This window comes from Apteryx rowi, unplaced genomic scaffold (assembly GCF_003343035.1).
Source record: "Apteryx rowi isolate R43461 unplaced genomic scaffold, aptRow1 scaffold_65, whole genome shotgun sequence".
In the NCBI taxonomy this organism is placed as follows: Eukaryota; Metazoa; Chordata; class Aves; order Apterygiformes; family Apterygidae; genus Apteryx; species Apteryx rowi.
The window spans coordinates 244,609-264,568 of NW_020450927.1; the positions used below are offsets into that span (position 1 = coordinate 244,609).

Here is a 19,960-nt window from a genome sequence, read left to right on the forward strand (position 1 = left end):
AATCTTAGTTAATCGTTGTCCCCAAGGTAAGTTGTGGTATGCTGTTAATCTCCCCTGCGTCTGGTATTTAAAATTATCTTTTCTTATGGTACAGAGACAGAGCTTTCTGTTTTCATTCAGATACAGATTTGAAGCATTGTGTTTTGAAATAAACACTCCAGTGCATATGTTTCAGTGACGATGGCTTCTTTAGGTCTCCTGTTTTAAATTCTTTCTTCTTAAATGCCCCAAAGCTGGAAATGCAGTCTTGCAAGGAAAGTGAATTAGTCCTTCGTTCAGGTTCTTTATTTCCTGCATTTGAGTTACATGGTTGATTACAATATTGCTGTGATGGAGGGACATGTTTCACACTGTCAATGAATTAAACCGACAAATTCCTTGCTATAGACTGCTAGTCAGAATATTCACCAAGTGTAGCAGATGAAAATATTGTAAGTGAAGACATCTGAAGCAGCTTAAACTTAGATCCTTTAGGGATGTAGAGGCAACAAAAAAGTTTCTGAACTGTGTTTGCAAATTGATTGTCCCTTCTGTCTGTAAAATCCATGTTAGTAACCCCATTCACCACATTCTGTAGGCTTTTCTGCAGGTAGAAAAACTATAATTATGGTTTTAATGCTGAATATTTTAAGCTTTTTAAATTGTCTCCTAGAGATATACAGTAGTTCAAAACATTACATGCCATGTCTGCAAGGCGGTCAGTTTAAAACTGCTGTGAAAGTAATGTCTCTTGTGTGTCTGACTTGTGTTTGTACACCCATCAGTAACAATTAAAAGCTTTTGAAGTGTTATGTTGTGTGTTATAAGAATTTTTATTTACATTTGAAGTTGATTCTAACCATGGTCTCTTAGGTTTAGGGTTTTTCTTTTTTCTTCTTTCTGTTAGACCTCTTCAGAGTTCTTAGGTCTAAGTCTCTTGCCAGAAGCAAAATTTTTTTAATCAGTTTCACTAATATCCCATTTTCTGTGTGGTGGTGATCTATATAGATTTTGTTATGATGCTGTTTTTTTTCCCCTTGCTTCAATTTTAAAGCAAATTGTGATAAAGGAGAAAAATGATATAGCAGTTCATGTTTCTTTTTACTACAATAAGGATGTTGGGGCCTATTTGGTTGAGGTTGCATATAAAGTTTTCTGAGTTATCCTGTCTTCACTGTTTAAAGAATATCTTAAAAATTGAGAACCCTGATGTGTATATATATAGCAAATTGAAATGGGAATCTTTCATGGTGCTTTGAAATAATTATTCAAAGTCTAATTCTTCACAGAAAAAGTTATAGTTTCAAAGTCCCATTAATATCTCAGCTGATCTCCTTTCTTGAAATTCATAGAAAGAAAAATAAGTAGGAAATTAAATCCCACTCTATATCAGATTTAACAGACAAAATTTAATCTTGACCCTATTTGAAAGCAGATGGGAAAACAATGTGATGAAAAGAGGACAGGTGCAGTGTACACATGCCAAACTGCTTCAGAAAGGAAGCAAGCTGCTCTATCCTTCATTAGCTCTAACACTTGAAGAGTTCTAACCCTCTACAGCCCAATAGAAACAACAAACCTTTTTGGTTTTAACTTCATGCTGTTACAATAGCACCTTGAGAATCTAAATAGACTTGATCCTCTTGTTTTAGGCACTAAGTATGGATAAAGAAATATATCCTGCCACAAGGAGAAAATAATTTTAAAAGATAACGTATGAAGTATGCTAAAGGTAGTAGAAGTTATTAAGAAGATAGTTTATGTTGCATTGGATTGCTGTCCATTTATGTTTTCCTGTTGTCTGTTTACCTACTTAAATTACAAACTGAGATTTGAATTACTTGAGATGTGTGCTTTGTTACCAAGTACTTACTGAGCATCCAAAAGATGAGGTGCCACATCTGCCTAGGACATTTGGTTGTTGTTACATTAATGGTGATAAACTCGATCTTGGATTTAATTTTATAGGAAAAAATACTAGGGATTGACTGAAATTAGATGGGAAGAGGAAGAACTGTTAGAATAAATAAAGTTAGAGACACAAGATGGAAGCAAGGAAAAGGGATGAGAGCAGAATAAGAAGAATGGAGCTAGCCTGCTGAAGGAGGGATAAAATACAAAAGTCTTGAGAAGGAGATCAGTATCAGTGACAACCCGGTGGCAGGGGAAGAGGGCAAACTATTCTCTCAGTATTGGCTGAATGGTTTATTTGAAAATTGTGACTCAAAATGAAGGTGAGACAGATGAGTAAATTGTCCTCTAAAAGTTCATCAACACTGGGACATCTTCCCCCTGCAGTATTCCTGGCTGCCTATCCATGATATCCCTGATGTTTCACATTTCCCTTAACTTTCATGTGGCCAGCTGACTAGCCTATGCATACATTCATTGATCTTGTGGCCGGGAATTGCGACTTAAAATTCTCCCACAACTGACTGCTGCTTCTTTGCTGCCAAGGAGACCGAACAGTGTGCTGATATTCAGGTGCTGGCAGGTTAAAGATGTGACTTTGTGGCCAGTGTTTTGCACAGCCTTTTCCAAAGAATTCCGCAGTTGTTGCTGTTCCCATACAAAAAGAATAGAGGGACGTGAGCCCAGGGGGGAGGTCATTGGCCTGGTGTCTAGACAAGTTCTCTGATGTGCAGATGAGCTATCAAACCCTGACTTAACTCTTAGTTATAAGTGCTATGCTTCCTTGAGAGGAAGGAACACTGCTTGGAAATTTCTGTTCTCTGGAATCTACATCTGGGATCATGACCATTTGGCCTTTTAGGGAAACTCATCCATCTGGGCAAAGAAAGACTGCTTTTTTAGCTGTGTGAAGGGATTACAATGTGGAAAAGGTCAGGAGCTAGTACTGAAGTCTGTTTTTAAGTTCCTCTCTGTCACGGCTGATGACCTCATGATGTGCTGAGGTTGCTGGATCTGATAAGCTTTCTTACTATTACAGCAGAAACCGTGAATTCTTCAATGTGTTACAGGATTGAATGCGATGCAGTTACAGAACCTGGCTGCATTAGCAGCTGCGGCCAGCGCAGCTCAGAATACGCCAAGTGGCACCGCTGCACTCACTTCCTCCAGCAGTCCCCTGAGTGTGCTCACCAGCTCAGGTAAGAGACTGCCTGTGCCATAGCATGTTATGGCTTCGGTTGCCTTGGGAGTCATTCCAGGATAGATGTGACCTGTTTTTTCCATCTTTTGTTTTCACATTAATGTTGGTTCCTTAATGGATGAGTAGTAGGTTCATTGGTATTTGTTTAGGGTATGTAACTTTGTACCATCTATATATATATTTTTTTTATTTTTTTTTAAACCTGTTTTTTACCTGTTGTGTTCCTTTCTCCAAACGGTCAGGTTAATTTTGAGTAAAAAGGGTTTTTGAGGCTGTCATGAAACAGAAGGGTAGGTGGCCTCTTTCCAGTCATGTTATTACAATCTCATCACATATTCAGTTTATCTGTGATTTTAGGCATATACTGTGGCATATTTAGTCTGTCCCTCTAGACGTGGAGGTAGAACATGCCTTAAGTATGAAGTAATACATTCTGTGCCCTAGAAAAGCTATTTCATATTCCTTTGACATTAGTGGAGAGAAGGCTACTACAACTACCTTACAGAAATAGAGTACTCAGGCCTCTACCACATTTTATTGGAAAGAGGTTGTTTGGAACTGATTGTATCTGGTGCACATCAAAAATCAGTTTCTTGCTCTTCCTGTTTCTTTTTTTGTTTGTTTGAATGGAGTGGGAAGGTTTGGTTTGGGGTTTTTTTTTTGTCCTCCTTTAGGCCGTGTRCGTTGTCCAGAGAGACTAGGATTTCTCAACAAGGTCCTCTTGATAACTTATTGTTAAACATGATCATTAAACGCAACAAATAGGGAAAAAAAAAATTTAAACTGTGCTTATATCAGTAATGCTCAACTTTTATCACGAACATGAGTCAGTATCCTACTTGGATTTCTATTCTTTTTAGTTATTTCTAAGTTTTGGCATGGGAAGGGAGGTCCTGTATTTTCAAGGTGCAAATTTCTAGGCCACTGCAGAGTGGTGTGTGTGATACTCACCTGTGGTTGTGAGAGACCAAAAAGGAAGAGGGGAAAAAAATGTGTTTTAAACTGCCACAGGTAACTTTTTGCATTGTGTTGGAGGATCATGGAACCAAGATAAGAGAGGGAGATTATAAAGAAAAGCTGTTTAGAAAACCTTATGTCACAAGATCACAAATTAAACTATGAGTGTTTTGCCCAGCTTTCTACTTGAGAAATCCCTGAGAGAGACCTGAGCTCAGAGAGTCTTCTGTTGTTAGATGGGGTTTTCTCCATAAAAAAACTTTGTGGTCTGTAATCCTTAAAGATAAAAATTTCAAAACTTATCTTGACTCCCAGCTATGGTAGCCTATCATATAATTAAAAAAAAATTTTTTTTCTAAAGGGTTGATGCTATATGAGAGTTATACTTACAATCTGCTGCTGCCGCTGCTGCTTCCTCTTAGAGAAAGCATTAGAGTGAATATAATTAAGAATTCCCCCTATGTTTCCTCAAGTAGTAGCAGAGCTGGAATGGCCAGGTTACTTTTTCTATGACTGGCGTTTGGAACCAAGATTTCCTTGTTGGCTCCATCGTCTACTGTCTGGAGCAAGTTTAGTCTCCTGTCTGTTGAGGTGGAGAAAGGCACTGGCAGGCTGTGGAGTTCAGATGCCTCACACATGCCACAGAAGGCAGAGCCAGGCTCTCCTCAGATGTGCACAGCAAAAGGACAAGAGGCAACGGACACAAGTTGCAACAGTGAAAATTCTGACTGGATTAAAGGAAAAAAAATTAATGGTGAGAGTTGTGAACACAGGAACCGGAGGCCCAGAGAGACTGTGGAATCTCCCTCCTTGTAGATAGACGGAGATTCGGCTGGACAARGCCCTGAACAGCCTGATCTAACTTTGAAGTTAGCCCTGCTTTGAGCAGACAGTTGGGCTAGATGATCCTCAGAAATTATGCTATGATTTTATGATTCTTTGGGATTGGTTGGCCTCTGTGAGTTTTGCCCTCTGTGAATGTCCCACAGCACCTTGCAGGTATCATTTCCAGACTTGTCTCAGGACTCTGTTACCCTTTTGATCACACTGGCCAGCAGGGGGCTAGCTGGTGAGGAACAGTGGTCCATTTTCAAGTACCATCTGTCCTGAATCTAAACAAATTTATGATGGCCTGTCATGTCAGTATATGCTTACCTGTCAGCAATCAAATAATCATGATGGGTCATTTGAGTGAATATCCTAGAGAGTTGTATCAGTTAGTTTACCCTTCACAGGCTTTCTTTAACCTGAAGCATTCACTGTTGTATTGCTCTTAGCACATATTTTCTAGCATAAATTCAAAGAGTAGAGATTGGCTTTGTTCAAGAGAAATAAAAGAAAAAAAAAAAAGAAATTCTGGAAGATATATGGTCTGTATGCAGTCACTGATCTGTCAAAAGCTGAAAGTTTTAGGGCTTTTCATTAGAGATATGAATATGCTTCACCTTTTAAAACTGTATTTAAATTGAAAAAAGCCTCAATGCTTATAGGCAACACTTGGTCTCATGATATTTCTTCTCATAATTCATTATAAATCTTTGTAGCTCTTCACTCTGCACAAGCTATTATCTGTTAGAAAGCAAACTTGAAGTTCTCTTTTAATGAGTTGTTTTTGTGTGCATTCACACTGCATGTGTTCGCATAGAATGCTGTTAGACTTCACACTAGCCAGAGCATCCCTCCTGAACCGTACTTAGACCTTGGAAAAAACTTAGTATATAGCTATTCAGTGCAATGTAAATGCCTTCCTTGTCTAAGTGGGACATATGGCAACATCCACTGTGATAACCTCTTAAACCTAACTGCAGATGAGATGACTACTGGCTTGACTTCTATCCATCTGTCATCCAAATGTTCACCTGATGCTTATTTTGACATCTATCCCAGATTGTCCTCGAATTACATAATTGGTGGAAAAATTCAGACAATGGTTAGGAGCCGTTACCACTTTAATTTTCTTTTACCCACACTGATAATCTTTTGTGTGTCAGGAAACTTGCTTGGAGGACCACACAGTGCAGAGTCTGTGGACTAGGCCCAGGTCACACATCAGTATGGTTGAACTTGGAGGTGTTAAGTATTCTTGTTTTGCTGTCTTCCTGCACATTTCCGGTGATTCTTTTTAGATTTTCGCAGGCAGGTTGTTTTTTTTGTTTGGTTGGTTGGATTTTTTTAGTTTAATGTAGAACAAGATGAAGCAAAATTCCTTCAACTGCCAAATCTACCCTTTGGAAATGAACAGTCTGCTGCTGCATTCATCTGTAGGTAATCCATATTACAGGGACTATGACTTCAGCAGATAATCTCGCATTTAAACTGCTGATTTGTGAATGGGACATTCAAAAAGATGATATTATGGAAGTATTTCAGGACTGGAGCGTCTTAGAAGCCATCCTTTTGACTCAGACATCAACAAGAATTGTCTGCTCCAGAGCAAGATCGCATGTTTGGAAGTGCTGATATGTTTTTCTTTCTCTTCCTTTCAGAGGCAACCATCAAAACAAGGTCCAACAAAGACTAAATGATTTTGCTGGCCTTAGCGTGTCCACAGCAATGTTGTTTTCAGGGATGTTGGAGTCTTTCTGCTCTTACTAGAACTACTTCTGGTACAATTCAGTCAGATTCATTGTCTGAATTTTAATGCTCTTTACCTCATTGCTTGTATGCTAGATGACTGAGTTAGAACAGACTTATTCTTCCCAGGCAAGCATCAGGAAAATCCCTTAATCTGCCTATCTCAACAAGTTCATAGTTAATATCCTTGCCCTAGTTTCATCATCTTTGCCAGCTATTCTTTACTATTTATTAAAATTTTTTGAAAGCCCTCTGTCCTTTCAGTAAGTTCTATAGGAGTTCATTCAGCAGGCATTTTGACCATATATCCTCAAAATGAGGATTATTTTGCTTCATTTCATCCTGTTGCTGTCTCTCAGTGGGAACTTAGTATAGCCCTTTCCCTTCTGATAGGAAAGCCCTTTGAACTGATGAGTGCRTGCCTTCTGATCTACTTGTTCATGATGACAATATTCCTGGTAGCTAGCACTTTGGGCAAAAAGGTAGGGAAGATGCATGCTTCAATCATCAGATCTCCTTATACCGTTTTCCTAAAGATAAAGTGACTCAACACAGTGAAACTGTGATTTCTGATTCCTATTTATCCTAGGAAATAAATCAGTTTAGCTTTTTCTTTCCTAAGTGTCATGCTTTCTCTGTAGAARTAATAATGTGTTCCTTGAATTTTACACCATCTTATATCATTAGTGCAAAACTCTTTACAAGGATTCCTCATTTTTGTGTTCACAGTAGAAAGGGTAAAGAAGTTTTTGGTCATCTTGCAGATAATTTCACAGTGGGTTATAGTCTATGCAGAGGAATGTTGTCAATATTAATAGTGATCCTTTGCTTCCTAAGGGTCCGTTCAGCTATAGTTCAAACTAACAGTGATTTCTTAATGTATCGTTCCGATAGCTGACATCTGTAGGCTGGCCATCTGGGTCTATTCATGTGTTTGCTCCCTCCTGCCTTTCTACTTTAGAATCCTATTTAATCTTTGAGTTTTTCTTGGCTGAGAGAAACTGAGAGGGAAGAGCATGCTGTGCCCTTCTTATATTACATGTGAGGGGATGGGGCCTTGGATCATGATTTTACAGATACTGCTTGAATTAAACATAATCAGTGTCAGGTTTGGGTATATGCTTTCTTTTCTGTTTTTTGGCAATGTACCCCTGTAGGGAACATACACATAAGATTCTACATCTTGCAGAAGTACCGTTACAAGATAAATCACTAGATATAAATCAACAGGTTGTTCTAAGAAAATTTAAGCTTAATATCATTTCAGGTTTTTTTGCTTGCTGCTAAGAATTAGGAGGCAAGAAGAAAACATGTATAAACTCAGTGTTTTTCCATTCTTGTTAGTGTGTGCTGTTTTTTGATCTAAAAGAATATACTAGAACTAAAAGAACAGAAAAGATGATCAGAACTGTGGAATTCCTTCCCTATTAGGAGCAACTAAAGAGCCTGGAAAATAGAACAATGACACAGAAGGGAGGATATAATAGAAGCCTATAAATATATTAGTGGTATGAAGAAGATGAATAGGAGAAGACTGGTCACTGCATCTTCCAAGACAAGAATTACATGGTATCGAATGAAGTTTTCAGCTGACAGTTGAAAAAATAAATGAAAAGAAGTATTTCTTCACATAGTGCATACTTAAATCATAAAACTCAGTGCCACAGAACATAGCAGAGCCAAAAGTTTGGGGATTCAAAATGTACTGAAATTCATGAACGAAGATTGTAAGCAAGGACTTAAATGCAAAATTGTTGCCCTCAGCTGAAAAAGTCCTTGAGCCACAGATTGTTGGAAGCTGTGAGAGTTTGCCTAGGAAGTATTGCTTTGCAATTGCCCTGTATTTATGCTCTCCCATTTTGCATCTGCCATTAGTCATCATCAGAAATGGGATATTGAGTTAGGTGAACCTTTGTCTGACTCAGTACAGCCATTCGTATGTACATATAATAAAGAAAATAAACCACGTAGTGTTAAATTTTCTTTATATTTTCAGGCCATATATACCTCTTATTAAGACATTATTTGTTTTGCTTAAATACATTTCTGATAAAGTCAGCTAAACTAAAATAATTGTATGTTCAGCTTTTTGCAGTGGTGTAAATGAACTGATATAAAATTATGACCCTTTTAAAGTAGGCAAGGCATTCATTCTCTCTCTCTGTCTCTAACTTTGCTCTATAGCCTTGGCTTCATTCTTTTTTTCCCCTACCACTACCTTTTTGAGATGGTGTTTTTGTCTGTCTCAAATGAAGTGTCAGTTTGAATTACACAACTTAGGAATGAACTGTTGCAGAAACAAATTATATGCTAAAATTGAGGCAGCTGCATCACTTCTGAATGTTGGATTTTATTCAGCCAGCTGTGCTGTTTTTCTAAAATCTTGTAGAATAGGCTGTAACTAGTTCTCTGCATTTTACATTTAATGTGCTACTGCTAGTAAGACAGGAAGTGTTTCCTTTTTCCTCAGTCAGCATCTTGAAATATATGTTGGGACACTGTCTCTCAATTTCTGACTTGTTAAGAAAGTTGTCTAAAACTTTTCCCAGAGGAGGTTTGTCACTTCCTCCGTCAGCACAAAAGCTAACCCATTGTCTGCAGCGTAGCTCCCTGGGTTCTCATGCAGCTTTTGCTGGGTGCAAGATTCTACTTTGCCCTCACTTGTTAGGCGAGTTTGCGTTATTCCACTGAAATAGTTACCCTATTCCACCCCAGCAAAGACTTTGTATAACATCTATGAAGTGATGAGTATGTAGTGTGGGCAAATCCAGTTGAAAAATACTGAAAATTCTTTTCAAAATTTTAATGGGTATGCAAAGCATACTGAGAATTACAAAAATGAGAAGGAAACTGAAAATGCCTGAATTTCAATTCTTCTGTTACCACAGATCAGATAAACTCCTCTAGAAAGCTGACTATAAGATGCCGCTATAGCAGCAGTTTTCCAATCTTTTATTTTGTAGAATCCCTAAATGTTTTTCTGTGGATCTTACACAGCAAATGTAAACCTTCTAGTAATAGGTATAGCTTTTATTTACTACCTTCTTCAGACTTTTAAGCGGTAGTCCACAAACCTGTAGGAAAACCACAGTTGTATAATCATTTTTATCATGTCAATAATCTTTGTGGTGACCTAAACTTGAACCTCTGTTTCTTTTGATATACCAGCCTGGCAAGCTTTAGTCTCTTGGTTTTGGTGTCTGTTCCTCTAGAACTAACTATACCGCTTGTAAATTTTGGCAGGCCATGTAAGTTGTTAGTCTGCTAGGAACCATATTCTTAAGACTTTGCTTAGTGAATAACATGGCTGAGGATGTTAGTGTCACAGTCAACAGAGAACAGACTTTGTAGTTTGGATGTGTGTTCCAAGACTTTTCTTGGCCCTAGCCCCAGCTGCTGCAGCAGGATTTTTATAGTGAAAAATTATTTCATGTGTCAGAATAACCTAGGCATCTGCTGTTCCTGCTCTGTCAGTATGGGAAAACCATATGCTTAGTTTGACTGGAGCTTTGTTTAATGTCTCTACTATCTGTTTCAGGTTTTTTTCACCTTGTGTGATGTTTCAAGGAGAGATGTTAATATATAGCAATTCTTATCTCACTTCAGTCAGCAGGAAATAGGCATTGCTGCTGATCACTTTACACTGAGGAATGAAGTTTAGCATATATTGACTGAATGTAAGGTGTCTTACTCCTCATTAAATTATTATTACTACAAGAGTAGATGTTACCATGAAGAGGAATTTTTTCAAAAACACAGGAAAGGGTTAGATGATACAAGTGATATGATCAATCAGGTTGTGGGTTTGGGATTTTTAGACATAAAGTATACTCTGCCTTGGTCTGATCAGTGCTAGCTTTTTCTACAGAAATTATTTTATGAGGGAGTTTAATCATCAAGACCAAAAAACATTGCTTGAAGTTTAATTATCTTATTTTAATAGCAGGTTCCTCACCTAGCTCCAGTAGCAGCTCCTCTGTTAACCCAATGGCTTCTCTTGGAGCATTGCAAACGCTGGCAGGGGCTACAGCAGGCCTCAATGTTAGCTCTCTAGCAGGTAAGCTATGTGTTGGGGTGAGTTGGGAAATAGCTGATTATTGTTCCTGAAGCTGTGCTAATTCTGTTTTTTCCTGCTCCCTGCCTCTTTATAATAATGCAGAATATTTAAAGTTAATTTATCTGGCTCAGTGGCAGTACTCGGTCATCTTTATTTCCTCTTTCCCATACAGGAATGGCAGCCTTAAATGGAGGACTTGGCAGTAGTGGTCTCTCTAATGGGACAGGTAGCACCATGGAAGCCCTCACCCAGGCCTATTCTGGAATCCAGCAATATGCTGCTGCTGCATTGCCCACGCTCTATAATCAGAGTCTCTTAACACAGCAGAGTATTGGTGCAGCAGGAAGTCAAAAAGAAGGTAGGCAGAAAGTTGTGCAAACTACTTCAGAGAGGTTTTCAAAAGGGTAAGCCCACCCCTGCAGCTACCTTATCTGCAGAGCTTTTATTTAACAGCATTGTTTAAAATTCTAGAGTCTCAGAAGATAAGGAAGGAAAATTTTTAAGGTCCCTCTGCTAAGGGCTGTCTAAAGTAGCTTTTATGTAGGAGGTTTGTCCTTGGATTATCTTGCCTTAAATGCTTAGTAATAGTACCCCTCTACTTTCTCAGAGGAGAGGAGAGTGTGGGTCTGCAGCCTGATCTGTCCCATTATCAGGGAATTAGTTGTGTTTTTCTTAATTCTGTTTTCCTGGTTTCTAAATTTGGACCCCTGTGTCTTTGTCCTTCTCCTCTTTCCCCAGGTCTTTAATGCTGATCTTTTTGCTCTTTAGATTCAGAGTTAATTTAACATGTAGTATTAAATGATGACAAATGTGGGGATAGATTTTAAACAATGTAGAATGATTACGAAAAATTATGGAGCAAGGGATTAGAACTAAGAATTTGGGATAATACAGGTAATATAGCTACTTGTATTTTATATTGAGATTTATTTAGTTTCTTTTTGCAACAAGCTTGGTATAGCCATTTTTTGTTTTAGTCATCCTCTGGGCCTCAGGCTTATTATTTGGCCTTTGTTACAGCAAAGATCTGTAAGCCTATTTAGGTACAATATGGAAATTACAGGCAAAAAATGCTGGAGAAAGAGCTAGAATTATTGGAATGGTCAATCCCAGCAACAGATCATGCTGACTTATTCTGGAATCAAGTACTCTGCAGAAGTGCCCACAGCAAGTTCATTGTAACAGCAAGTTCATTGTTTTCTCTAGAAGATTTAGTTGGTTTGAATGGCTCTTTTGCCTTTTTGTGAAGTAGGCCTATGTTGCCCATGCTTTCTTCTGAACTTATGTTTCTACTTGCTGTTTGAAGGTCCAGAGGGAGCCAATCTGTTCATCTACCATCTCCCCCAGGAGTTTGGGGACCAGGATCTGCTGCAGATGTTCATGCCATTTGGAAATGTCGTCTCTGCCAAGGTTTTCATTGACAAGCAGACCAATCTAAGCAAGTGTTTTGGTATGTTGGGGCTAATCATTATCTGTAGAAGGGAGTGCACAGTAGAAAGGCCAAGTTAGTGGAAAATGAGAAGATAAGTTGAAGTTGCTCTTTGGAGGGGGGGGAGGGAATGTTTGAAGTTCATAGTGAGGGACAAGGGACAGTAATGACAACTACGTATTTGCTTTACTGAACTACTTTAACTATTTTATTTGCTTAATTTAAGAAAGTTCTGTGTTTTAAGACCACAACGTTAAGTGATGTCATCTACACTGGTATGTGTGACTCACTGAATTTTCCCATCCTATTATCTCCTGTGCTTTGTTTGCAAACTGGGCTTCACTGTAGTACGTGCCTTTGGAATCTGTGGCTTGTTGTTGCTAGTAATCTCTTTTCCAGTATTTTGTCCAGTCTAGCTTTTAAGTAAAGTAGTGAATCTTTCTTCATATGCCTTAAAAAAAAAAAAAAAAAATCAAATCTGAACTTTTCCAATAATGAAGTGCATTTTCCTCATGCTCATTGTGAATTTTCCCTTTTCTTAATTTCATATTATTATGCCTCACTATACCATTATGGCCCTAGGTAATTCACCATGATTGGTGTTTGCAAACTGTAATCATGATACAGTTCCTCCTCTCCCCCCTTTCTGTCTTTTCAATAATTATTTACATTGATTTGTGTACTACTTGCATTTATTATTATCCTTGTGAATTATTTCTATTTATACTTTTATATTATTATTATTATGTCTACAATACAGTAGAGAGCACTTACCTCTAATGTTTTGTAAATGCTCAGAAGGCAATTTTTAAAGCTTCCTCCTAATTCTTGAAGCCTTTGTAATTGAAATAAAATCATTTCAGCTGTTATTTGCTACCTATCTTTTGTTACATTTCTTGTTCTAATTTTGCTCTGCTTAGCGTGTATTGGATTGGAAGCATATCAGGGAAGGAAACCCCTGATATCCTAAAACTGCAAAGCAACCTGTCACTCTACTGTTATTATCCAATTAGATTATTTTTAGTTAACTTCTTAAGTTTGTTTTGCCACAAGAACAAAGTAGATATTCTCCATTAGCTTGAATAGTAGAACGCTGTGCATGTGGAGTGAAAGATTTGTAGTTTTGTTTTCCCCTCTTTGAAATCCCAGTGAGAACAGATGTGGCATTTTTGTAGTGCAGTAAGGTCTCACGACTGTTTTGCTAGGTGGAGGTTTTCTGTGATGGAATAGGAGAGGTCAGCCTTGTTCCATGGTTTTGGTAGCCTTGTGCCTACTTAATATCTTGTATCTTCTAGTATTAGATAATCAAAACATGYTAGGAAGTTAATGATTTTTTGAAAGACAAAGAAAATGCTGAGGCCTTAACATCTGTGTATAGGATGATCTCCATGGGCAGTGATAACAGCCATCAACTGGGGTTATCTAAGATAGATTTCTTCAAAATCTAGAGGATGGTCTTTCCCTGGAATGAGATACAGCTTTTTTCTTCATCAGACAGAAATCTAACCATGATAGTGGTAGCAGTGTCACACTGCTGTGACAGCTACTTCACTCCAAACAAACCTACTCCCATAATGCCAAGACGATGATTTCAGTCTTTTATCTTTAGTGAGTTTTCATATATAGATTAACATTTTCTAGATCTGGTTTTCTCACAGATGCGAGTTCTTGTAAAATTTGACAAAAGAGGGTACTGCTGTTTGAGTGTAAAGCCTGGAAAATATTATTTTAAATTCTTGAGCTTTGTATATCTTTTGGCCAAAGGTCCATACGTTAGAAGGCAACACTTTGTCTGAAAGCCCTTAGTAAGAAGTGTTTATGAATGATATAATAGAGTTGTGAGCTTTTACGTTGTGAGGGCCTCCATTTCCAGTCACGAGTAACTGTTACGGAGAACTTTGGTGTTCTGTAATTATGTATTTTCCTTTCTTTAGGTTTTGTGAGTTACGACAATCCTGTCTCTGCGCAGGCTGCCATTCAGTCAATGAACGGCTTTCAGATTGGCATGAAGCGTCTGAAAGTACAACTCAAGCGCTCTAAGAATGACAGCAAGCCATACTGAGCGCCCCTCCCCTCCGGGACTGGAGTGAGAAGGATCTTCTGGTAAGTTGGGGAGGAGCGCACTTAGTGATTCGAAGCCCTGAGGCTGTGTTTTTGCAGTCCTGGAAGCTGATCCATGCCGTTCTATCTGGCACATCTTCTCCTGAAGACTCGGCTGCAGCCTCCGCTGGGAATCCCGCTTCGGATGGAGGACAAGTTTGTGCTTTTGTTTCCAGTGTTTTACTTTGGAGTTTAGGTGCCATATCGCTGAGGTTTTTTTTCCCTATTTAAAGTTTGCTGTGTTTGTAACCAGTGTGTGTTGAGAAGGACCAATGCCAGCTCCTTGGGGATGGGGAGGGAAGATAAAAGGGAGCAGCAGCAACTGACACTGCCTTGGGGTAGAGAGGAGATGGGAAGCAGAGCTGACACCACACTGCCATGGAGGAGAGGAGAAAGGGAAGCAGAAATAGTGCTGAACAGCTGATGAAAACAATAGGATGGGAAAGGAGAACTGAGTCCATCCAAGCTTGGCTGAGCAAGGAACAGACTCCACATAGCCTTTGTCATGCCCCACTCCTTGAAGCTTCCTTAACTGTATGCCTTTGTGGGGTTTTAATAATTCATCTCTAAGCAGGAGACAGGCTAGAAGGGTGAACACATTTATGAGTTAAAGGAAAACTGCAGTGTTTTTTTCCTTCTCTCCCCCCCCCCCCGTATAAAGTGATGTTTATATAGCACTGTGAACATATGCAGCACTTTATAAAACTAAGTAATGTCTCAGCCCAGAAAATTCCACTGTCCATTTATAGTTGAATATTAGTGAGATGCAGTGAATTTCTCCGTGCTTAGGAAAAATTATCCCTATATAATTCAGCTAGGTGTTGTAGAAAGATTTAGAGAGAGACAGCTTAGTCTGGAGGGTTACAAATAGGGTTGGAAACAAGAAACTTCAGATCCCTGACAATCTGGAGAATTTTTTTGCCAAATCTTTTTCCTATCATTTTCTCAAATTCCCCATGTCTGTGGAGTAATGCCCTTCTACAGAGCATTGCTTTGAATTCATTCTGATAAGCATAATTTAAGACTGTTTGTTTCTCTATTGAAATGACTGTTAAATTGAGATAGAAAGCCAAGAGTTTACCCTAAAACAGCTCTTGAGGCTCCTGCTTCATATATGTTCACGTGACAGTTGCTTTTTCAGTCTTACTCTGTTGCAAAGATAATTCTCTATTTAAAAAACTAATTTGTGCAGTGGTTTAGTCTACTATTTAGGTATTTCTTTAAACTGCAGTTTTCCTTTAAGGTGGTGTGTGCCAGTGCAAAACAGGAATAACACAGGAGCTGTTGAACCAGAGCAGAGCATTGAGCCATCCAGTCTTATTCTGCCTTTTGGCATCAGCTGTTTTCTATACTGAAGGAAAATTAAACACAGCCCTCCAGTGAACACACGCTTTTTTTGCACGCTTACGAAATTGCTAATGTGTTGCTAAGGGCCTTGTTATACACTGGTTTTAGGGGGGCTCAAAGGATCTTTGACACTCTGGCCTGAGTTGCTTGAAGAAGTAAAAGTAGAGTCCCATGTTATAACCACCAAAATCCACCTCTGTCTCAAGTGGAAGTTTACAATTTATGTATGTCTTTGAGAGAAGTTCTGTTTACCTCATATTTTCTCCATTTCCTTGTTTCCTTTATATTCCCAGTTGATGATGCTGTTTCCCAGGGCACCAGATAACACTGCAATCTGGGAGCCAGTTGCTAAATAATGAGCATGGGGTCAGACAGAGGGTTTGGACTTTCTGTCCTGTTCCAGCAGGAGGAGCACTAAACTCATCAAAACTGAAATCATGTTCAGAATATGTACGCCCATGTGCAAGGGGTTCTGCTGTGGTCCATTGGGAATGTCAGGCATTCGCACGGACTGGGTCCCCTGGGATCTCAAACCTCAGAAGTACAGGGCCTGACCATAGCATCCAAGAAGAGTCCTTTCCACTTGTAGATTGAAAATCAAAGTTACTTGATACCAATCTGTCTATTTTTATGGCAGAAAGGTAAGATAAATCTGTTGGTATTCAGATCATTTTTGGTGGAAAAGGTTGAAAGGCCAGACTGCCAAATTTCCCATTTATGCTGGCATGTGGTACCCTTCCATGTTAATTATTTGGATCTCTCTAGAAACGTAAGCATACACTTAAGTGAACCATGTACACTTGAATTCTGCACGATGGGAGAGATGTGTCCTGGTTTTCTGAGAAGAGTGTTGGAGTGTGAAGGCCTCCAGGGTGATAATGGGATTTTTTTTAATAAATAATATACTTTTCAAGAAAAAAAAAGAAAAAAAAAAACATGGTTCGGAGCAGCTGCTCCAAGTGCAACCTGCTGTAACCAAGAATGTTGTTTCTATTTTTATAGAAGTTTTATACAGCTCCAGGATGGAGAATATTTATTACCTAAATTATTTCACTGGAAAAAAAGGCCAGGGTTTTGTAGAATCCTGAATGTGATTGTTTTACACACATAATGATGTGCATGATTGAAACTACTGATTTTCAGTGGCCTGTTTGCAGCCCAAAAGCTGCTAAATGGGGAAGATGAACGCTGTGAACCAGTGGAGGAGAGCGCTGTGCTCTGGGGTCTCTACAGTCACTCTTACCTTCTTTGCACCCTACCCACTCTACTATCTGAGACCTTTGTCCTGTTTTTCTTTTAACCTGGTGCTCTGGCCTCTTCAGTAGTCATTTCAGTTGCCCTAAACTAGACATTTTAGCTTTTGCATCCTATAGTGTGTCCTCAGTACTGCAACTTTCGGATCAAGTGCGGCATTGTTGCAAATAGGTGCAACTCCTATTGATGTTAGGAAATTCACCAGTTTACATTGTGGCTCAGTTTGGTCAGTGATTCTTCCCAAACATAATCACCATAGACACCTAACTTGAGCTAGCTCTCGTGCCTTACTGGCATAACTATATTGTAAGTATTGCCAAAAAGAAAAAAGAAAAAAAAAGTCTATGCAGGTTAAATTCTGAAAGGTGTGATCCTCAGATGGCTTGAATCAATGCTGTTCTGCTCTCTTCAGTAGAGCTGCATCAGTTTTCACCAGCTGAAGATTTTTCCCTTTTTGTGTATTTGTTTCAGATTTACCCTTCCCCCCCCCTTTTTTTGGTGTATCAATGTATATGTTACCAAAGTTAATAAATGTATGAAGTCTGTGACTGGGGCAGATTTTTTTTCTAATAATGCAACTGATCAGATAAAATCAACATTTCTGTGTCTGCTTGGTGGCTGCCACTGACTCTGGGGACTTCTGCTCTTTTTGCCTTCCAGTTTTAAGCCAGTTTTCCTCCTCATTCATTGGCAGGAAGGGTTGGGGGCCTGGGGATTTTGTTTGATTTTTAGACTCCTGTCATGTTCTCATTCAAGTGCAAATCAAATCAGTCAGCTGTTTTGGGGCCTGATGGGGTAAACTGCCCAAAACATAGAAGCAGATTCTGAATTAGCAGCTGATATGAAAGAATCTACTAAAATACTTTGAATAATGCTTAGAAATATCCTGAGGAGGAAATTATCTGCAGAACAGCAGTTAAATAAAAAAAACAACAACAGCAATTTAAAAAAAATGCTAGAATATGCTAGTAAGAATGAGATTGGAAGGAATGATAAAATATATAAGAAATAAAAGTAGCAAAAACATTTGGGGCAAACTCAATACTCCCTGCAGTACTTTAATGTTGGAAGCTATCATTAGATGTGTCTTGTTTATAATCTGTTCTTGTGTCAAACTTCATGAATAGTAGGATAAGAGTTGGGTGAGTTCAAATAAACTGCAGAAGGATTTGCTTAAGTAGCCATATGGGCAAAGTATTCTGTACGCTCAAAAACCAAAGAATCAGAATTTTCTGCAACAAAAGCTAGTAGGATTTCTGATGAAACAGAATTCCATAGGTGCACCAGGAAATACTTGTGTGTTTCTAGAAGCAAGATGGAAATATTTGTCTACTTAGTAGATTTTTCTCAGAAGACATTTGATTCTACTTGACATACCATAATAAGATGGAAGTATTATGAACAATCAAAGTCTTAGCCTGATGCTGGTTAGTATCTAGTACTGTAGCAAACTGACTCATAGATTCTTCAGCCCCGCAGATAATCGGCAGTCTAAAATTAGCTGTCTCCTTGTAGCTTAGTTTTCTCTTCCAGCAATGCAAAGGTTGCATTATGAGACAATGCCTTTGGCAGTCATTAAAGTTAAGCCTAAGCAGAATGAGGGTTGCAACTTTTCAAAGGTATCTGAAACAATAGCAGTGAATATCTTTTTATATCTTAGCAATGAGATAAATGTATTAGCTGTGGGCTCTATTATCTGGAAAATAGGTGCTTCAGAAAACTTCTTAGAAGAAAATATAAGGAAAAAGATTTTTACCTAAATGACAAAAGCTATATTGGAAGCCTGCCTGCATTTCCTCTTGCTAATAGTTATGAATTAGGGAAGGAAAGGCAAATAGAATCCATTTAGTTGTGAAATTGTTCATAACTATTTAATTTGGAAACATCTAAAAGCAGCTTGGATAAATCACATTGCTGTACACAAGTAATATGCTTTGAGAGCCTCTTGATGCAGACACTTAAATATAAGGATGTTTTGCATCACTGATCAGACTTATCACAAAGTATAAAATGCAGAATGAAAAAAGTTGCACTACATTATCACAGTTGTGAGAATAAAACAGGGACACACTGAAATAACTTTCCCTAAGTTAAGTTCTTATCCAGCTTCTCATGGCTCTGCTCTTGCAGGCCAGTCTAAGGACCATTTTTGCTCATCCAGAAGACCTTTAATGTAACTTGGTCTTCCCCTCAAAAATGCTGAGTGAAATGTTTGAAAAGATATCAAAAACCTCTAAACAAATCACACAAGGAATTTCTATGGTGCATGCTAGATGTCACTTGGTTTCATTTCTTTTTTCATTCTCATGCCTCAGTTTCTGTGATGAGTTTGCCTCTCTGGTTTACAGCTGAAACCTCACAGTTCTGCAAACTAGCTAGAGCATTTCTAGAAAAACTGTAGAAATAACTGTAAGAGTCACATTGTTCTGTTTGCTGGAGTTGGTTTAAGCTCCTTATTAAGTCCTTTCTCTAAATTAGAAAGTATGAAGAGCAAATTCATCTCAGCAGTACTAGTAAGTTTGCAGGTTTAGTGAGCAATGTGCTGCTTGCTTTGGCAAGCAACGGTTGATATTCTCAAGCATGCTATAAATGCTATAGGATAACATGAAAGTCTCTCATCTTGCTCCAGTCTTTAACCAGCAGCATTGAGAGGTGCTGAAGAATAGGGCACCAAACAGGAGATTAAGATGAAATCTTAGAGAAAAGAGGAAAAAAAACCTTGCTTCTGTTCTCCCCTACCTCCCACATTCTTCCTAAAATGTTCCTTCTGTTCTGCGGTTCAGAGGCTGAGGGGAGGCAGCAGAGGTATTTATATCATTTAATATAAGAATTATTATTTTTAAAAATTCAATTCAAGAAGGCTTCAGGAAATGCATCTTTTTACTTGTGAAACTGGCAACAGTGACTGTAGAGCTTCTCAGAGCCCAGAATCCACTCCTCACAAAGCCAGGGAGCTGGGGACTGTTTATAGAAAAGGTTGGGAAAGGAAAATCCTTGTGCAGGTCTAATGGTATGAAAAGGGCTCAGCTAGGACAAGTCTTAACTTGCAGTCAAGTCTTAAGGAATTCTTCTCTATTGTGTGGGGGTTTTGGTTCCACTTATTTGTCTCGTATAGTCTTTTCTTTTTTTTTTCCCCTCCCCCCCTCACTTT

At 38.6% G+C, this 19,960-nt stretch overlaps 1 protein-coding gene across 19 annotated transcripts in view; it reads left to right on the forward strand.

Annotated features, from left to right (window-relative positions):
- CELF1 (CUGBP Elav-like family member 1) overlaps nt 1-19,960 on the forward strand; it is a 54,905-nt gene that overhangs the window by 23,883 nt on the left and 11,062 nt on the right. For 14 of the 19 annotated variants that reach the window (XM_026084709.1, XM_026084711.1, XM_026084710.1 and 11 more), the window contains 5 exons: nt 2,961-3,089; nt 10,566-10,679; nt 10,852-11,037; nt 11,986-12,129; nt 14,043-14,211. In XM_026084709.1, the coding sequence (XP_025940494.1) occupies nt 2,961-3,089; nt 10,566-10,679; nt 10,852-11,037; nt 11,986-12,129; nt 14,043-14,170 (701 nt within the window). In that variant the 3' untranslated portion in view covers nt 14,171-14,211. Of the gene's footprint in view, nt 1-2,960; nt 3,090-10,565; nt 10,680-10,851; nt 11,038-11,985; nt 12,130-14,042; nt 17,358-19,960 lie in introns of those variants that run through there. The other 5 variants (XM_026084706.1, XM_026084715.1, XM_026084708.1 and 2 more) reach the window with 2 other exon arrangements.